A 20585-nucleotide genomic window follows, 5' to 3' on the forward strand; every position below is an offset into this window, starting at 1 on the left:
TAGGAATTTAACACTGTATTTACAGCTGAGATTATTTTCCAAGATTGGCATATATTTGTGGGCAGTGTAAGCTGAACAAGAGTTTCATTTTTCCTGTCTAAGACGTGCCTTGATCTTGTTAAAGTACCAATAACTTTTCTGTGTCATTACAGATCAAACAAAATGTGTGTCAGATGTTTGCATTTGAAAGCCCCACAGCCCTGAGGCCGTGAAATGCAAGCAGGCAGTGAGGCCTGGGGTGGCTGCCCCAGTATTCCCAGCACGGGGTCTGTGGGGTCACCTGTCACTGTCCCTGCTCTTGCCAGGTCTGTACCTTGACGAAGGAGGACAACCGGAGCGTGGGGGTGATCCCGAGCGACGAACAGCTCCACGTGCTGCCTCTGTACAAGATCTCACAAACAGATGAATTCGGCACCGAAGAGGGCCTGGAAGCCAAGATCAAAGCCGGGGCCATCCAGGTGCTCACAGCATTCCCCAGGGAAGTGCGGATGTTGGCTGAGCCTCTCAGAGCCACCAAGAAAAAGAAGCCAGACACGAGGAGGGCCCCGAGTGAAAAGCAGCCATTAATAGATAAAAAGTATTCAACACCAGTAAAGCTGAAAACCGAAGCCCCAGAAAATCTGGGCAACGCTTTGCATTGTTTAGGTGAGTGATGCTTATGAAATCCTGCCAGTCTCTTCTGATCCTGTGTTGCCTCTTGCACATCTGAGGGAGGGAAAAGCTCCTCAACACTCGGTTTCATCAGAACTGTTACTGGGCTGAGCTGTGTGGAGGTGCTTTTGATGTACACTGTGGTACCCGGGCTTGGATTCTGGGCTAGTCCTTCCCAGGGTGGAACTACAGTATGGGACTGTGCAGTAATGGGAAGTACAAGAGAAGGAAGAGGTGGAAGAAGCCATGGACTTGACTTCTCTGATTAGCAGGGGGAAAATAAATAAAAGGAATAAATAAATAAAAGTAATTAAAGCACTCTTCTTCCTGTTAGGAAGAAGAGAGGAAAATTAGCCAACCTGCTGTAATTTTATTTCATGAGAACCATCCAGATACAGGTAGATTTAAGGGGAGAAATGACAGTTAAATGTATTTAGAAGAATGTCTGCATTTGGGGGGAATAACATTTAAAAAACCAAAAATGCATTTGTCACACTTTGGTAATGGCACTGAGCACTCTGTCTCAGTAGGGGACTCAGGGTGACTGATGAACCAGAAAATCAGTATTGCTGACCCTCAGGATATTAGAGAGACATTCAGCTCATCCACATGCATGTCTGGGGACACAGTAACTCCATGCTAGGGCTGGGCTGGACATTCTTGAAGCATTAGAGGGCTCTGCTTTGGGAATGAATCCTGAAATTGTTTGATCTCACTGCAGTGTTGTTTTGAAAGACTGACAGAGGTTTCTGGCCCACCTACCTGTACATGACATTGCAGGTGCAGCAGGCATGGCTTCCACACCTGGAAGCCTTAACCAGTGCTGTAACAGCCAGGGTGTCCCATATGCCTTGGGAACACAGAACTTTATTCCTTGAACATGCAAAAGTAATAAAATAACTGCATAAACAAGCCAACTTAGATCATTTGTTTGGACTTGAACTATTTTTGTAAAGTAATTTAAAAGGGCTGGTGATTAAAGTAAGGTACAGAGCGAGGAAGAAACACTTTTATGAGCAAGAAAGTTTTTCAGGGATGGAAAAATAAGAATGTGAACAGAATATTTAGTTTCTATGATAAAAGTGCAGCTTTTGTCATGAAGTTTTGACAGTGGAGTTCCCCAAAGCAGATGTCAGCACTGTAAGCCCCACACCTGCCCATGGCCCCTGGTGCTGGGAGTGCCTGTGTGAACACTGCCAGAGGCAGCAGTGGCAGAGGAAGGTCAGCTCACCGCAGTGCTGGGCTCTGCCAGGCAGGAGCCTGAGGTGTTTCTGTACCTCTCTGCAGTGCTCTCTCCAGTCCTACAGGCTGAGGGCTGGGCACACACCCCAGCACCCCCCTGCTGCCCTGCCCCTGCCCCACAGTACAGTGCAGAGATCTGCAAACCCTGGATTTGGAGCACTGCAGTGCTGTATGTGCAGGGCTTGCAGTTACAGGGGATCAGTCATCAATTGCTTCTTTCCTTCCTGCCAGGGGCAGGTATCATTTTAGTCCTCAGGAATGGGAACTTGGGAGTCTAGCTCAGAATGGTAGACTTAGTATGAAAACAGGATCAGAGGGTGTGGGAGACAGCAGTTAAACTGGGCTATTCAGTAGTCACTCCTGATGGTAGACTAGAAGGAATGATTAATCAGGATCTTTTCATAGTAATAGAAAATAGAATGGAAAAAATCTGATTAGAGTTTTATGTAAGCAGTGAACACAGCAGTGCTCAAGGCTGTTAAGCAAATCAGATATTACTATTAAATTTTCTCCTGATGGAAGAACGAAAAGATACTTAACAGTGCAGCTGTAGAGGGAGGTATGGATAGCTGAGGTATGTAATGTAGAGTACTCGGTTTGCTAATGGAGGGCAAGAGTTGAGAATATTGCTTTGGTTTTGCAAATATGAAAAAGAATGTGGAGAACATGCAGTAAGCTGGGATTCCCGTGGGTGGTGGATACTGTTGGCCACGTGCTCAGCCATGTGAGGCTGTCAGGCTCTGGAGCAGCCCGGAGGATGATGGAGTCACAAGACTATGTCATGCTGCCCACTGTGTAGGTGTAATCTGTCTGTCTGGAAGAGACCTGACCTTCACTTGAGAGCCACTGCAGTATGGCCCAGCTGGAAAGCTTGAAAGACCCCTCTAACCTGCATGTCTTCACATCTGGAGCACTGGCAATGAGAAAGGAATAAGGGAGGACTCGTCCTCTCTCCTGCCCTCACCTGGCAGCCAGGATGGTGGGGAGGAGCCCGAGTCAGCTTGGCAGTGCCTACAGCTGTGAGGGCTTGGTCTGAGTCCCCACTGGGCCCAGGCCTTCAGGGAAAGTATTAAACAGTGCACTTGTCATGCACCTTTTACCAACTGCAAGCAGCACAACTCTCAATTTTTACACTTTCTAATTCTGAAGGCCTTTGAAATTCTAAATTAGTATGAAATGTGTATTAATGACAGAGGCCTTACTTCCTCCCTTGCATAGTCCTGTCTTTTAACCACATTATTCGGGACAAATAAACATCAAAGATGAAAAGTTATTTCTGTCTCCGTAAATATCAGCAATTCTTCTTGGCCTATATTGGATAGAACAGGAGAGGACCACCAGCTTGGTGAGAGACCTTGGTGTGGAGGGAGCTGCTCTAATTACATTAAATGCTTTATGTTTGATTTCATAGAAAAGTTTTTCTTAAAGAGTCATTGTGGCTTCCTTATGTCCCACTCAGCTTCAGTTTTTGCATACTAACTGTTGTGTCTGTAATTTATCCCTTGACTTTTTTGCATTCCTGTTGGAGGAATGTCTTTCTATCCATCATTATTTATAAATTATTAGAAGACAGAGTAGAAGAAGGAATAGTTCTTCTGTATTGGGTAAAGCAATTAACCCTTCTGTGTATTTATGGAACAAAGAAGAAATACTGACAGAGACAGTACCTGAGAGCTCTCTGAGGGATGCCAGTCTGCCAGCCAAACACAGGTAAAGCAACTGCAGGGCATGATGCAAAGCCCATCCAAGATGATGGAATTCTTTCCCATTGATCCAGTGGTCTCTGGGAACATAGCCATGATGAGATTCAGTCACTGAGGAGCTGTTCCACAGCCAAGCCCAGCAGCAGGGCTGCCATGGCTAGGAATAGCTTAGAGAGCTGACAGGGACTGAACAAGTGTCTGCACAACGGTGTGAAGTGATTCCTGTGAGGCAATTACATGGGAAGACGGCAGACACCAAATCACAGGATCCAGCTTTGTAGGGATGGATTTACCTGGAGCATGTTGCCAGCTCCTTTTTTTAAAGGAGGTTGTAAGTTGATATTGCAATGTAGGAGTGGTTGTAACTCAGTAACTGTTTTGGCTGTGACAGACAAGATAAACAAGCTTTTTCCTTCTGTCATAATATGGGGTCAAGGCAGCCCAGAATTTTGACTGATTCATAGGCTTAATTTCAGACAGGCTGAATCTCATCAATGATGTAACAACTGAAGACCAGCAGTCAACTGCTGGGAAGCTCTTGTGTAGGACTGGGCTGTGTGGATCAGGACTCGGTGGTTATTTCATTTTCTCTGTTTATTTTATTCATCCCTTTGAGAAATACCTTTTTTTTATATATACCAGCAGCCTGACTGGAAAAGGTTAAGGTGTTAATTCAACAAGGTTATTATATGTATGGTTAAGGTCATCAAGATGATCCTAAAAAGCTTAAAATAACCATTTTGAAAAATCTGTAGTCATCATGTATATTTTTCATGTTAGAAAACAAGTATGAAATTCTAAGAGGTGTATTTTATGAATCAAGTGAGGAAAAGTACTTACACTTTGGTGTGCATTTCTTCTAGGGAACAAAACAGATGCTTTAAAACCTGGAATAAAAATGGAGACTTCCAATCACCTGTATACCATGAAACATACTTCAAACACTACTAAAAATTGCTCCTTACTAAAGCAGTGCCCGGCTTCCTCCCCCTTTAAGGTGGATAGTTTACATCCTTGTCCATCTCTAGCACATAAGCCTGGCCTAACAGCAGTGACTAACATTCAGCAAGATTTTTCAGTTCCCTACGGGTATTTTGAGTGCAGTACCAAGCAACCTCACGTGACACCTTACGTCAACTGCAAGAGCTTCGATGTGTCGGTCAAGGATTATACTGGAATTCTGCTGGACGAGAAGGTGAATGGGGTGCCACCGATGCTTCCCGAGGTCACTGCTCCAGGCCCCCCAGCCCACACAGACCCCCTGCCCACTATACTTGAACATCAGCCTGACAAACAGAACTGTCAGCTCCAGCTGGACAGCTCTTCCTCACAGATGGTCAGCTCTTGTGACTTGTCAGTACCGCTAAGCTCTCCGGCCACGGATGCCGTCGGAAATGGAGCCGACTGTTCCCATGGATGCCCGGTGGAAAAGGGCAGCTCCCATCGAGGACAGATGTGTGACTCGGACTGTATTGAGGAAAAGCAAAGCAGTGCACTGGGACACCCGGCTGATTCTGAAGAAAAGGCTGAGGAATTGTGGTCAGACAGCGAGCACAATTTTTTGGACGATGACATTGGTGGGGTTGCTGTGGCACCTTCTCACGGTTCTATCTTAATTGAATGTGCAAGACGGGAACTCCACGCTACCACACCCATCAAAAAACCCAACCGGAATCATCCCACAAGAATTTCTTTAGTTTTCTACCAACACAAAAATTTAAATGAGCCAAAACACGGTTTAGACATGTGGGAAGCAAAGAGGGCCGAGAGGGCGAAAGAGAAGGAAAAAGAAGCGGAACGACTGGGAACGGAGAATTCAGAACTGAGCTCCAGCAACAGGAAAGCAAAGCAACCAAGTGAAAACAGAGACCTTTTTTATGAAGACAGTGAGTTCAACCAAATTCCCTCCCGCCGAGCGCTGACAGTGACCAAGGACAAGGTGATCACGGTGTCCTCGTACGCCCTGACGCGCGTGGCGGGGCCCTACAACCACTGGGCGTAGGTGCAGGGCCCCTCCTGGCACAGGGTCACACGGTGGTTCTCTAAGGTGCTGTTAAAGAACAAGTCTCCTGTCGTTTACTATTTGCTCATCTCAACCATTTTAAGGCTGAGGTAGAAAAAAAAAAGGGGGGGATTTCTTCTTAAACTGTGACTTTAACATTTGGTGGTGCTCAAGCACATTTTAAGCAAAAAAAAAAAAAAAAGAAAAGCTGTATAGTTTTAATACATTCTAAAAAAGATTTTGTTTAGGTTATTAACCTTGATTGAATCATTCAGTTTATTACCTTTAGGAATTTATATTTTGGTGCTTTAAATAAAGTCTGTTTACTACAAAAATCATTTATAGGGATTTTAACAGGTTCACATTTTATGGTGTTAAATCAAGTTATACAGTTATAGCTCTACACAGCTCTTGGTGCTTAACCACATCAAACAGTTAAAAATAAATAAGCTGAATTATTACTTCATGGTGCCATTGCTTTAACAACTTCCAACCATTGCTATGTAGTCCAAATTACAGATAAATCTTTTAGAAAACCAATGAATTTTGTTCTTTAGATTTGTCATTATGTATAAAATGAAGTTATTGGTAAGGATGGCTGGAAGTTGTTTTTAAGCTGTAAATATATATTTTAAAAGCACTTTCTATTTTTAAAATTAACTTGAAATAGTATAGTCTAAGGATCATATTGTCTAAGGTTTGTGCATACTCTACAGAAGTGATTTTATTCTTGCTGTGTAGAGTTCCGTGTTGTTACAGCTGCAGGATGTGTGCTCACAGCATATGTGGTTGGTTTTAACTTGCCCTTTTTCAATGAAGATTTTATGTTGCATATAAACAACAGTTACGAATTACAGAACCTTTTTATTCCTTTCAAGAGAGTGTACAAACGTGAACCGAGGAGATGTCTGGTCAGTACATTTGTTGCTATTGGGAGATATGAACATGATTTGCTTTTTTTAAAGGCAGCATTTATTATGGTTTCTTTGAGCAATAAGTGTGTAAGTCTCATTCCTTTGGAGCATTCTAAGTTAACATGACAACCAAAAGTTCTTAATGCCTCAGGGGTAGGATTGTTTTGGGATAAAAAAAATACCCCTTAGAGTTGCCTTATTCTGTTCTGGAAAAAAAATTAATTTGGAGAAAATACAAAGAAAGTGTTGGAAAATTATTAAACTTCTAATATTTAACAGCAAATTTTTCATTAAGAATAACCTATCTGTAATATTCATCAACTTTGAGTTCAGTTTTCTTACAAAAATGTTCTGTAAATTTTTGAAGCAATTTATACATTTCTCTTCAAGAGGGTTGTATCCTTTCTTCCAAACATATGAAGCTTATGTTCTCCATTTCTGTTAAAAAAGTGACATATCACGAAACGAGTATTTGCTAAATCAGAGGAAAAACAGACACTCCATTGCTTTTAAATACTGTAGCATCCCTCTCTTCTTTCTGATTCTCCTCTCCTATGTATTTCTTTATTAAACTTATTTATTTAAACAACTTACCAAATGAAAACGTTAGCTAGGGACTGACCTCATCCTGCACCTTGTCCCACAGGAGCCAGGACTCCTGGGAGAGCTGTAGGGTCAGGCCCTCACACAGAGCTGTACCTTCCTCCTGCCTCACGGCCACCCGCCTGGGCAGCCTGGCGGTAGAACCAGGTCAGAGAGTTCCAGTGTGCAAAGTACTGATGATATACTTGATATATTACACTGTAGTGGTGCTGTGTAGGGGCGTAGCAGCTGTCTAGAGCTGCTTTATTGAAACCCAGACAAGGTGCTTTTTCCTGGGGAAGCTCAAGTGCCAGCGCTCTACAGTTCTGGTACGACAAGTACATCAGTGGTGTTTTTAACACCTGGTGCCAGTCAAGACCTCGGTGCTACAACTCTGGTGTGGCTGCAGAGCCACGAGCCCGCGCTCCTGCACCCTGTGCACACGGTGCTGTCTGCAGGAGCCAGGGCTGAAGTACCAATCACTCTGTAACGACCCTGGGTTCAATTCTGCCATTTCTGTTCAGATTAACAAAGCTGTTGATGGCAGAGGGTGGAGGGATTGAACCCGTTCTTTGTCTCTTACCTATTTTAAGTAAAATTTGTAAAAACCGGGTATGCTGCAAATTTTAGTTGAAAGCTTGATATTAGCTCAAATAGAGGATATGAAGGGATTGTAAATAATAAAACAGAACCAATATTATGCCATCGTTTTGTACCAGCAGTTTTATGCTTATTGACTACGTAACATACAGTATACATCAAATCATTACGGTATTTTGTGTGCCTTAGACTTCCATTGTAACCCTTGTCTGTGTTTGGTGAGCCCAAGATCAGTAGGAGTGGCAGCTGTCCGTGCAGGGAGCAGTACTGTGCCTTCCCAGCTGTTCTGAAAGCCGTAGGCCCACACCACGAGCTTAGTTTATTGGTTTCACTGGTAGTGCTGACAGCTTTAGTTTCTCTAGTGCTGTAATGCAGCACTCCCATGTGATAAACACATTTTCTACACAAAATTAGTAAGTTACAGAGCCATCTCTTTACCTTTTCAAATGTTCATACCATTAAAGTGGATCATTTTTACTTGAATCTTCTCCTACAAATGCCCATATTTAACTTATGGAAACTTCAAGGTAAAAATGTTCCTTTGAAAAACCAGCAGCTTTCCTTTAAGAAGTGAGGCACTGAAGGATGGATCTAAAAGGATCCCTTCAAACACAGGTAGTCCAGGTCTAACTTCTTTTGAAATGGCAATTCTAAGAGAGAAACATGTATCTTAACATAATAGTTAAGCTATTAACTGATAGGTGCTAAACTCACAGTTACTACTTCATTAACATTACTCACCTAAGAAATAGCTCATCTCTACAATAACATATCCCTCCTGGTGCTCTTCATTTGACTGTGTGTCCCCTAAGCTGCTTTTCCAGCATGTCCTACCTGCCAGGCAGGCTGGGCACAGGGCAGGCTGTGCTTGGAGCAGCTGGTATTTTCTATTGCTGTACTGCAGTATAGAAAATGCAAGTATTTACTGTTTGTACAACTCTGTGCTGTTCTTGTAACACTTCAGAATATTTATCAGTCTTGTACACAAACTGCATTGTTTTCAGTAATGTTATTGTTTTATAACAGTATTTGTCTCTTTAAGATTTGCTACTCTGTGAGTTCGTTCTTTCCTTTGCTGCCCACACAGCCACTTGTAATTTGCTCTTGCCTCTTAACCAAGCCCCTCTGGGATGGCCAGACCAGGAGCTGGATCTAAAATTAAGGTAGCTGGTTAGATCAGACCTGCACGTTCTACTTAGTTTCCCTGAGCTGGCACAATGTTCTGGGTGGAACACCAGTACATGGATTCAGGTCTGGGCTGGTGGTGGGGTGTGCTTGCCTTTGGATCATTTTTTACAGTGTGCTACCGAAAATTGTCCTGATCTAACATGCAGCACCTCTGACTTCCATAAGAAATGTCTCATCCCTTTCTCCACTGGGTCCAGTGGCAGCACTCCACTTCCCCTCTGGAAGGAAGGAGCAGTGCTTGTTGCAGGAGCTGGTTCTGTTTGACTCCCTGAGTCCCTGTGGGAGTCGCTGCAGTCATGTCCGATTAAATAGGGAATTTACTGATTTTTCACATGCTAGTGTATTACACAAAACAGGAAAATATATTTCTATACATACTTTAGTCACAGAAGATTTTTAAGAACTTAAAATACTTGCAGCTTTCTACCTGTAACAGTTGTATTCGACTTTTTTTAAAGGACTTTCTAAGCTAACCTTTACTTAGGAATAACTGCTGGTGAAAGTCCTTTTCTCACCTATGACAGTGCTTCTCTAGACTTAAAACAGAAAATACCTGTAGTATCTTAAGCCACATTTTATGTTAAGCATGGGCAAATGACAACTTCTCTAGGACTTAAGATTCTTTGTAATATACAACTGGTGGGGTTTTTTTAAAGACCTCTTTAATTTCCTTGCAGTATTAAGCTAAATTTGGGTGCTGTTTATGTTGCTGCAGCCCTGCTGACTGCTGAGTGCTCATTCATCAGGCTTTCCTGCAATTCCCTATTTAACTGGATGGTACAGCCAAGAGCTGACCCAAGTCTGTGCCCAGTCAAGAGCCTTGCAGCCCTACCACTATGAACAGGCTGTGCAAGAACAGATGGAAAGAGATTTGGAGTAAATGTTTACTTGTGGTTAAACACAGAGGTTGTGTTGTTTGGAGCATGACAGTGATTCAGGTCTGTAGTGAGACACAATTCCTGCACCTCAAGTCTCAGGCAGGTCTGTGTCAGACCAGCTCCAGGCTTGAGCTCTTGACAGCTTCTTGTGATTTGTCTTATCTGACAGGTTGGTCAGTGAGACAGAAGTTAGGGAAGCAGGCTAAGGAAAGTTGCATCTTCGTGGGTTTATATTTAAAATATAAGGTCAGTCTTGCCCTTTCACTTCCCATGCAACTTCTCCCATGTTGAAATTAGCTCTGTTTATCAAGCAGTCATCAGCTTTGTAGTCCACTTATACATATGGTTGTTCTCTTTTCCACAGAAATCCTGGAATTTCTAGGTCATCAGGAGGAAATAACTGTGCCCTCAGATATATGGAAAACTAAATTCTTGGTGACTTCCACGCTTTGGTTATGTTAACAGCAATTACATTCAGGCAGCGTTGGACAAACTCTCTTTCAGGACTATTGTGGTCCCTGAAATTCAGATTAGGGTCTTGGTGACGTCTGCTTCATAGAGTTGTGTTTTATTTCTTGTGTGAAAGCTGTCTGCCTGTGATGATCTGATCTTAACTAACACAGTTAGAGATGAGGAACAGTCCAATCACACTTGGAAGTTCTGGCTTGCTTTATTTTATCAGGTGTTGGTCTGACTTGCAGGAGGAAGTGTAGAGGGAATATCTTTCCATAAAATTAGGTGGTAGAGAGAGTTGCCATTGATTGTTGTGACACCACGGTACTGCAATATCTGTGTCACAGCATTGTTCTAACCAGGAAGATGTTTCCTTGTGGACAGATGTACAAATTTACCTCTTTCCACAGCTTCTCCAGAGGCAGCAATCTCCCCTTTGGTCTCTGCCTCCATATACTGGTTTAAAGAAAAAAAAAAAAAGAGGGAGAGAGTTGGTCACCCTTTTTTGATCTGTGTAGGCAAATGTAGCAAGCACCGTGTTCATCCTCAGTCTGCTGCCCCTTCCCACCGTCAGGATAGAGAATATGGAAAGCTGATGGGATGCTGATTGGACTTGATGGTCTTTAAGGTCTTTTCCAACCTTAACAATTCCATGAATCTATGCACAGCATGAGTAAGGTACAGTTGGCTTTTTGAGACAACCTTCTCTATATATGTGCTGTATGCCAGGGTGCTTCTTTATATTGATGCTTCTTTTGGTACATCTGACTTTAAAATCATAAACTTTTTTTATTTAGTCTGTGACACACATATTCGCCTGTAATCTAAACCAGAGTGAACAGTGTCAAAAATCCTGGGAATGGGGCTACTTAGTGGAACAGTTCTGGAACTGGTTTCAGTCTCTTTGGGGATTACCTGATGGTTGCTCAGTCTTCACAAGCTATCTATATGCTGCTTTAGCATGTTGCTACAAAATCATAATTATGTAAAGGAAAGTTTTACACCTGAGGTTTCCCGAAAGACCAAGGATTTCTAATAGTAATATCTGATCAGGCACCAGGATATCTGATCAGGCACCAGGATATATATGGATCACTTCCTGAAGAGTGGTTAAAAATTGGTTGTTGATTACTTCCCTATTAAAACATTTCTTGTTCTTTTAGAGAGTCAAATGATCAGTTTTCTAGTTAACTTTTACACTTCTTGATGTAGTTATTACAGTCTGTAAGTAGCCAAACAAAAGAGACTTTGCAAGACTAAAAAACTGCTGACCCAGGAGAAGGAAATGTCATCCCTTCTCAGAGTACAGGATTTTTGTACTAGTTTTTTTTCCCTGTTGTGCCAGCATCTCTGTGGAATGCCTCTTGTCTTCTGAGTTACTCTAACAGCTCTGCCCAGTTCCTGACATAAAACAGCTGCTGCAGAACCTGCATGACTGAAAGAGCAGGAGTGTTTCTTTACATCTTCTGGTTAGATCAGTCACAGTCCTTGTGAGACACCCAAGTATGGTGTAAGTTAAATGGTGCAAGTTAAATGCCTTAACTAACATAGGACTCCCTGGAAAAAAGATGTTCTTCCTCTGTAGCAGCAAATGGAATTGATGGAGCTTGAGCAGAAAATAATGAAGTAGTTGCTGCCTTTTGTTAAAGGGTGTCAGGGTGTCTGCATTGCTGTTTCCCTCTTTCTGAGACATAAAGATTTTAGGATTCTTTTTCCAGTTCAATTCCCCATTTCATCATCCCAGCATACTGCTGACTTCAGTTTTAAAAGATACAAGATGCTTCTCGATGCTGTTTTCTTTATTTCTTCCCAAAACAGTGCATTTTCCTCTTTTCTTCTACTGGACCATTATATATGGCATTTTTCCACACATACTTGTTTTCAAATACTAGAATCTTCCAACAGCATTCTTGCACTGAACGCAAGACCAGGGTGCTAAACAACATGAGGGTGACTTGCTCTGTCGGGTGTGACTGGTCAAAGGTGCTGTTTTCAACGCTGCACACCCTACATCATTCCTCAGAGAGTCACAGAATGCAGGGGGACACCTCAAAAGCTCCATGTGTAAGGAGGAGGACAGGTCTGGCACTTATCTACAGGGTTAGCAGGTACAGCAGATGAACTGTGTTCCAAAGAAGTGCTGTTGCAGTGGAGCAAGGGAACTGCTAGTTTGATGTTCAGTATTGCAGTTGTTGCCACACAACGTTTTGATACTGTCGTGGAAAGTTTTGTGACCTGATCAGTATTTTACATGTATATCTGTATTTTTTATTATGATGTTGTAATGGAAAAGGGTCTAGGGTATGGGAGTGGTCTTAAAATAAGAATGAAGGCCCTGATTCTCACTTATACTACTGTCCTTTGCATTGCAGTGAAAGGATAAAGGGGCCTTAAATGGATGTCACTTTAGCTTATGCCCTTTGGAGTATCCCATCACACTGACCATGGTATAAAAGGTCGGTGGTATAAATCCAAAGTTACCAAATGACTGATCTGTACAATCAGCTGAAATCAATTGCATGGTGTTCCTACTGTGCACATACTGGCCAGTAACATCCACATTGTTCTTAGGTTCAACAGAAACTGGCTTGGGTTTTACCAGGTTTGAAGTATCCATTTATATTTGCTGTCCTTTGCCCATCGTTGTCTCCAAAGCCAGTGTGGTAAAAGATTTGTGCCTCTAGGTAATGGCCAGCCCAGAAATCTCACAGAATTGTCAATAATACCAATTTTAAGATTTGGTAGTTTTTCTTAAAATGCTTGCCTTTATCCTAATTTGATCCCTTTTCCTTGCTGATATGAAGTGGGGTTGTGACAATCTGCCCTGCCTGCAGAGCCAGCAGGGTTTGCAGTGTTGTGTGCTGTTGTCACACTGGGGGACTTTTGGGACCCAAAGCTAAAAGCCAACACTTCCTGCCTGCCCTGACTGTGGTGCTACTTGCCAGGGAAACCATGGGCATTGCTCTGCATGCTGAGTCCTGCTGAGCTTCCCTTGCCAGTGGAAGCAACAGCCCCCCTATATATTCCATAACTGCAGTTATGGAATGCAAGGCAATGCAAACTTCTCATTCAAAAAAACGTTTGAGGAAAAGGAAATATACTTTCATACCTAAATTTTTACACTTCAGCAGTACTGCAGAGCCTAATGAGAACAGGTGTTGTACCAGCTTTGTGAATGCCTGTCTAATCCATGCAACTCCAAAGGCAGCAGCTGAACTTCATGAATCTCTGGTCCTTAAAATGCAAAGATATTTGTAGGCCAGAAAAACAAATGGGATATCCCAATACCACTAAATGAAAGCCAGTTCTAACCAATGCAAACATTCAGTTCAGTTTTTAGCAGTGAATTATTCCACAATTATGAGACAGCTCTTCGTAATGTGACAGTACCACACCAGGTCACCAGTGCTGATTGGAATTCGCTGTCACTGAGAACATTAATGTGTAAGGACACACTGTACTGAAATGCTATGGCCAATTAATTCCTTCCTGCTTTGCAAAGTTAAAAGACTAACAGTGTGCTGAAGCAAAGGTAAAAGAGTCACTCTTTCTTTCCTTCTCTCTTCTTTTCTCTATTTTTCTTTCTTTCTTTGGGATGCATTTGATATTTATTTTTCAACTTTGAAGTTTTATTTCCAGTTACCAACCTACTGTATTGAAATCTGGAACATAAATTTAACATTTTTTAAATAAAAGATTATGTACAGGGAGAAAAAAATCAGAAAGAAAAAGCACTTCATTATGTCACAGTATTTACAGGAAAAAAGGATAAAAATTACCTATTTTCTTAAAAAAAACACATTTGGGGCCTGATTCTTTCCTAGTATAACTGAGCACAGCTCCCTGAGGCTGGTGGAGCTGTGAAGAGTTATGCTGGCTGAGAAATGGAACCTTAAAATCTTCTTTGCAGACAAGGGAACCCTTACCAGCAGTACTTGAAGACTTGTGAGTTGTGACTGCATGTTACTTGAAAGATCTAATTAAGCTATGTTTTTTGGTGCAAGCAGTTGTTGTACATGATTTCATGTTTATGTAGCAAGATGCATTGAAATGTTGATACTAGTATTGAAACATACATGTAAAAATTGTTGTTGTGGAAATTGTCTGTTCTGTTCTATTTTTCTTGTGTGTCTCATCTGTTTAGAACGTAAACTTTCTTTTTTTTTTTTTTATTGTCCTAACTGAATAAGGCTAAATGAATACTGTAATTGAAAATATATTTTAAATCTTGTCATGAGTTTTTAAAAAGACTATTACAAATTGTATCATTCCTGATTACACAGAACTTTGTGGGTGGTTTTAAATAAATTTTATACTTCTATTTTGCACTTAGTCGCTTAATTTTTCTTTCCTGCTCTTAGCACTAATAACCATTGTCACATGTACAAGGGTCTTTAATTACCTCAGCCCTACAGGACTACGGTGAGTTCACCCAAAAAGTCAGCTGGGTTTCTGCCCTGGAAAGGGCTTGGCCTAAATCCCATTGCTGTTCTCAGTCTGCCTTAGCTTCGGCTGGACTGACCTGTCCTAGGCAAAGCCCAGGCAAGAGGAGCAACCAGAAGAGTCTGAACTTCATCTCCTGACTCAAAAGGACAAAACAGTTTGTGAGCACATTCACACACTGTCTCTCTTTGCTACTCGTCTGGCAGAGCAAGCTTATGGCAATCATTTACATTTAATTCCCAGCTGCTGGAAACAGTCCAGGTTTTATTTGCTGCAAGTCAGAGGGTATGGGGTGGGTTTTTTTCCTTAAAACAGACCTCAGCACGAGCCTGCTTTAGTCTGGGACACTGTAGTGCAGAACAACACTACTGGACAGAATTCCTATTGTTTAGATCTGAAGAAAAGGAGGAACATATATTTGCTTCTCTTCCTGCTCCAGTAAGTGCAGCAGCAAAAGCTGCTGTTACAATGATCCTCCTGATAACTGGAATCTCCTAGAGGGCAGAAAAATGCTGCTATCCCCAGGCTTCACTAATGCCCTGGAAAGAAGCTACACTGTGTGACACGGTGCATCTAGTTCCTGGAAGCTGGATGTGGTAATCCAACAGGGAGCCCTTGACCCCCTCCTATGGAACCTGCTGCTCCTTCAGAGGATAATCATTACGGGGGTTTTACAGCAGCACCTCCCGACCTGCCCCAGGCCTTCTCTGAACTGTGCTGTTAAACCCTTCCACAGAGCTACATGTTCCAGGGTTTGGGGTCAGTCAGCAACTCGGAGCACAGCTGTCTTGGGAAAACAAGTGGATTTTGAATGGCACTTCCAGACTTGGGGCAGACTGAAGAACATCATTGCTGAGGAAGAGATGTCGATGAGAAACAGCTTCCAGCTCCTTTTCAGGTACTGGAGGTGACTTCAGTGCCTTTTTATATAAATGATGCAGGTAACAGAACACTGATGTAGTACAGGTGGTTGCTTTTAAATTCTTAAGATGCTACAGCCTTAGATTACAATGCCTATTAAAATGGTATTGTTAATCAATTAATGTGCAAATAAGCTTTTTTGCTGGTGCTACAGTTACAGTTTTCTGCAGTACTCCAGTACCTAATACAGATTACAGAATGACAGGGTTTGACCTGTTCAATTGTTAATATTTAATATCTAGTATCAGTTTACATCTTCAAAAGGTTATTCACTAAAATAGTGTACTTTCGGTGCATTTTGTACATCAGAACAAGCATCGTATTCAAATGTTATTTAAACATGAGCAAGACAGTGCTTCAATTAGTGTTTTGGTTCAAGAAACAGCCTACGTAATCTAAAATAAAATACCAGCAACCTCCATCTGTGTTTTTAATCTACGACACACTGGAAAAATATTTAAAATGTGGAAACTCGAACCCAACTATTTCAATAACCATTGGCTGGAGCACAATTCCCAAGATGGGCCTCCAGTTCCATGTCCAACCCATTTACTTCTGGACACTCTTTTGCTTTTGTGATATACACCATTTACACAAAATTCTTAACAGTTGAATTCTTGAAAATGTCTTTTTATACCAGGCCAAAAATTCATTACAATCCTGCTACACCATGTGTACATCTCCATTTGTAGTGTAATTGGGCAAAACTTCCCTGCTGTTTGCTCCTGAAGGAGTCCTGAGTTGCTGCTGGAGGCATCATGACTTAGCCTTACTCTGCAGCCCAGAACAGTAAAACCTTTGTTTTCTGTGGCATAACAAGTCAGCAGTTCAGCTTCTTGTGACCCCTTTGTTTTACACAGAGTCTGGTTTTGCATGGTGATGGCTTTGACTCCCTGCACTTGAGGAATCCCTTCTGGGAAATGAGGCACCAGTGCTGCGCTCCATCAAGCAAACATTTCTATGCTGGACCTTAACTCACCTCCCCAGTAGCAGAAAGCCTTGTAAGGACTCACCTGGGTTACAGCTGCTACAGATTTCAAGAGTGGGATTTGTTGATTTGTTGGGCTGTTGCAAATTACCTTGTTCTGTGAGGGTAAGAAATAAGTGGCTCAGGCGTGGCACTGCATAACAACCCTCCTTAGGCCTAGCTCTTGTGAGCTCTGACTAGCTGGGTACTCAGAAAAACAAAAACAGAAAGCAAAACCTGCCTTCATGCAGGGCCACTGTTCTTGTGGGCCCTGGGCAGTGAGAATTACATCCTTTTTCTTCCATGAATCATGAGGAATTATATGAACATTACAGCTCACTCTAACCCTACACAGGAAACCTCCACAGTAAACTAACATTCATATGTTCTTCTTCAAATGGGACAACTCGAAAGAAAAGATAAGAAATATCCTATGCTCTTCAAAGAACTGTAAGACTCAGGTAAGTGCTTCTGAATAAAGTCAAGTGCTAAATGATTAAGTAAAACCAAAAGTCATAACATTTGAAACCAAATCTGTCCGATTTTAGTTAGGAAACTACCATACTCCTAAGAGATTAAAATTTCTCCCTTTTGCAAGAAATGTGTTTCTCTGTATTTTCAGCATTAACTACGATCATACAAAACAATTTTCAAAAGGGTTTCCTTCCAATACACCTTTTCAAACATAAGTGTTGGTTGTTTGTTTCTTATTTTTTTTTAATTTTGAAGTGTCAGATGGGACAATTTGGAAGAAAAATTTATTATACACTTGTTAGGAAAAGATGTTTAGTTGCTCATATAGAACAGCTATGAACAACTATCAACCTTAATAAAGCTTTTTTTTCAAACTCCTGCATGGAACAGGCACTGCAGTGGTGTGGAAAATATCCAAGATTCAGCCCTCTGGTATACTAGGACCAACTGGAATTCAGGATGCACCAACTTTTTGTCAAATACAGGTCTTTTTAACACAAATGTAACTAAATAGTTCCAAGGGCATCCAATCTCACAAATGTATACAACAGATGAGAGATGTGACAGAAACTCACTACTGAGGAGCTGTACAGACTTTACTGCCCTTTCTCTGCACTGTAAGGCTGCAATTTTTTAACTCAGGATGGTAAAGGTTTTGATTAAAATCTACAAACATGCCATTTGGTAGAAGTCCTTCCATAAAAATTCTTAATGGACTGTTTTCAGACTCGGATTTAACTCCCTTTGCAACATCAGTAAATGCTAACAGCTTTCCTGAAGGGCTAAGATTCTCTTCTCTGAACACATGATTTTCCTGGGTCACCTCCAGTTCCCTTAGACAGCAACCTTTACCAGTGAAATAAATGGTATGTGATGTTCACACAACACCCCAGGCTGGTGGGGACCTCAAAAGATCCCCTGCTCCCACGTTTTGTGGAAAAGGGATTCCAGAAGGGATTATCCAGCTCCCTCCCCACAGTGTCTGGAGAACCTCCAGTGATGGGGACTCCACCACGTCTCTAGGGAGGTTCTCCCAGGCATCAATTGCTCTCACTGAAAAAAAATTCTCTTATATTAAGATGAAAATTTTTCCTTGTGCTCCCAGTGTCTATTACCTTCAAAACAATTAAGAATTGTTTTATTTATGCCAGAGCATTTGTACTCAAGTAAACTTTGTCAGAAGTCCATTCTCAATGCATTTAGTTTTATCCCAATATAGTGGACCATAAAACCCTTTCCTTCCTGGGACCCTTAAAAACAAACAAACAAACAAGTAAATGTTGTTTGCACACAGCTAAGCCTGAGCAGGTTGATTTAACTCTATGATGTCCTTCCTGTATTCTTGAGGGGTCTGGCCAGTTCAGAAATATTTTTGTCAAACACTTTGTATAGCAGTATGTAACAAATTTAAGTTTATTTAGATTTATTATCAAACTTCAGTGCTAACTGTATCACATGTTTGGGCAAATGCAAAGTACATAGAGCTATGGTCATAAAGACAGAAGTTTTTGTGCAAGAAAAAAACTATGGTAATTTGCTTAGATGCTTATGTGCTGCACTTGTACTACGACTTTAGCATCAAAAAAACCATTAACTGAGTTGTTGCTGCCATTTCTGGATATCTAGAAGGGTAAAAGTGTGTTTGACTCTCTGGATGATCTCTTCTGGCCCTCTGAAGAGAATGCATAAATAAACTCCTCAACAGCTACAAAGAGCAGGTTCCAGTACTGACATGTATAGACCTGAAAGTTAATTCTGGAATTGAACAGGATGCACAGAAATGTATTTCCAACAAGAATATGAAAAAAAGAACCATAATATAATAATCTTGCATCATCAGAGTTGTTACATCCTCAAAATTGAGTGAAATAACCATCTCCCTGTAACTGGCATTTACCTGGACAGATACAGCATGCCCAGGTACTGATCTCTGTTCCTTTCTGTCCAGGAGCTGCATGTGAAGTCTGAAACGCTAATTCCTGCGTCTTATCAGTGGTACAGGTTGTCAAAAGCACATTCATTAGAAGATTATAATTTGTCCTCCAATTATTTCCCCTAAATATGTGTACAAATACAGTCAGACCTGTTTCTGGGGGTACAGCACTGTGGAAGGTGCCACAGGTGGACTCACTGGCTTTCCTGAGCCACGGCCAGAGATCCAAAGTATTCACTACTTGAACTGTAGCGTTTCCTGGTACAAAGTTCTCCTCTTTGTGTTTTTCCATTCCTCTTTGTTAAGTGTATTGATTGCACCAAAATATGTTTGATGCTCTTTGATTACAAGCTCCAAAAATTATCACTTCTCTCCACAATATCCCCAGCTTACTCTTAACTCTCAGAACCACCCAGAAAGCTGGAAGCAACAATATGCTTTATGGTTTTTGCCTTTAAGTCTGTAACTTTATCTCAACTTGCCTCATTATTTTAAGGTAGCTTGTAGAAAGCTCATCTCTTTCAGACTCCTGTCCTCTCATCAATTTTGGATTAAATCGTCCAATGCACTTAAAAGATAGTCAGGGTGCCTAGAGTTATTTTAAGCAGCAAGACTAGAAGTGCTCAAAGTTTTTCACTGCCACTTCCATTACAACTATTCTTCACCACAATAGTGTGGTTTGTCCTGAGCAGAGGAGACAAAGAATTCAAAAGGAGTCATTAGTGCACTATAAATGGCAGTGGCAGAATCTGCCAGCTAATGGTAGCAATGTGTATGTAGAAGGGAGAAAGTGCATGAAGAAACGTTCTACCTGAGAGGCTTGTACTTCCTGTGAGCTTTTGAGGCTTTGAGAGCATCCCCAAGAGTGATGAATCCTCTAAAAAATGGGCTAAAAGACTGCAGAATGGAGCTACTTACACAATATTCTGACATTCACTGACAAGTATTTTCTCCTTTAATACAATTTTGCCACTGTCCTTTTCATGTATAGTGTGGGAGGGAGGTCCTGCAACCTTTTTAGCCTTCAGTCTTATCTCCAGGTTAAAGGGTGCAGACTCTGCCTTAGTCAACTGACTGAGCTGGATGGAGTTATGACAGGAATAAGGTTTAAAATGTGCAGACTTAAAAATTAAGAACTATGCTTATGAGTGTGAAACACTGAAACCCTCATCTAATTTGCAATATAAAGGGCAAAGGCAGATCTGTGTTTATTTATTTTTGAGTACCAAATGCTAGCAGAAATTTACCTTCATCTGAGGGTCTTTTCCAAATGTCTGACACTTGCCTCTCAAGACTTTATCCCACCAACAACTTGCTTTTAATAATAATATAACACTTCAAAGCCCCATCTTCATCTACAAAGTGTGCCTTGATGACTTACTCTCAAATGTAAAATATTCCATGTCCTATTTCACTTCAAGGCAAACCCGTGTAAAGAACCATTTCTCGGATGGAAGGCTCTTTTCAACAGCATCAGGTGAGGGGTGAGAAATTACTCTTGCCCATGAAGCACTGAACTACTTACTGCAGAGTCCTGGCTGCCATTTCTGTTTCAAAGCAACTTAAAGAGCTTTGGTGCATCTCTTTGGGGAGTCTGCTCTGCCTTCACATCAGGTGACCCTGTGTGTGTGTGT

General features: G+C 41.6%; 1 protein-coding gene and 1 long non-coding RNA gene across 2 annotated transcripts in view; one reads left to right on the forward strand and one right to left on the reverse strand.

Annotated features, from left to right (window-relative positions):
- Positions 1–8878, forward strand: part of TET1 (tet methylcytosine dioxygenase 1) — a 56925-nt gene extending 48047 nt beyond the window's left edge. Inside the window, exons 10-11 of the mRNA XM_018079911.2 lie at positions 306–645; positions 4460–8878. Of these exons, the coding sequence (XP_017935400.2) occupies positions 306–645; positions 4460–5598 (1479 nt within the window). The 3' untranslated portion in view covers positions 5599–8878. The remainder of the gene's footprint in view (positions 1–305; positions 646–4459) is intronic.
- LOC108640934 lies at positions 3566–20585 on the reverse strand. Its single transcript, XR_001921604.1, has 3 exons — positions 20477–20585; positions 4437–4483; positions 3566–3676 (listed from the first exon to the last, which is right to left on the reverse strand). It is a non-coding gene; the product is annotated as an uncharacterized LOC108640934 (long non-coding RNA).

Source organism: Manacus vitellinus, unplaced genomic scaffold, assembly GCF_001715985.3.
Source record: "Manacus vitellinus isolate BGI_N305 unplaced genomic scaffold, ASM171598v3 scaffold_48_pilon, whole genome shotgun sequence".
Lineage (NCBI taxonomy): Eukaryota > Metazoa > Chordata > Aves > Passeriformes > Pipridae > Manacus > Manacus vitellinus.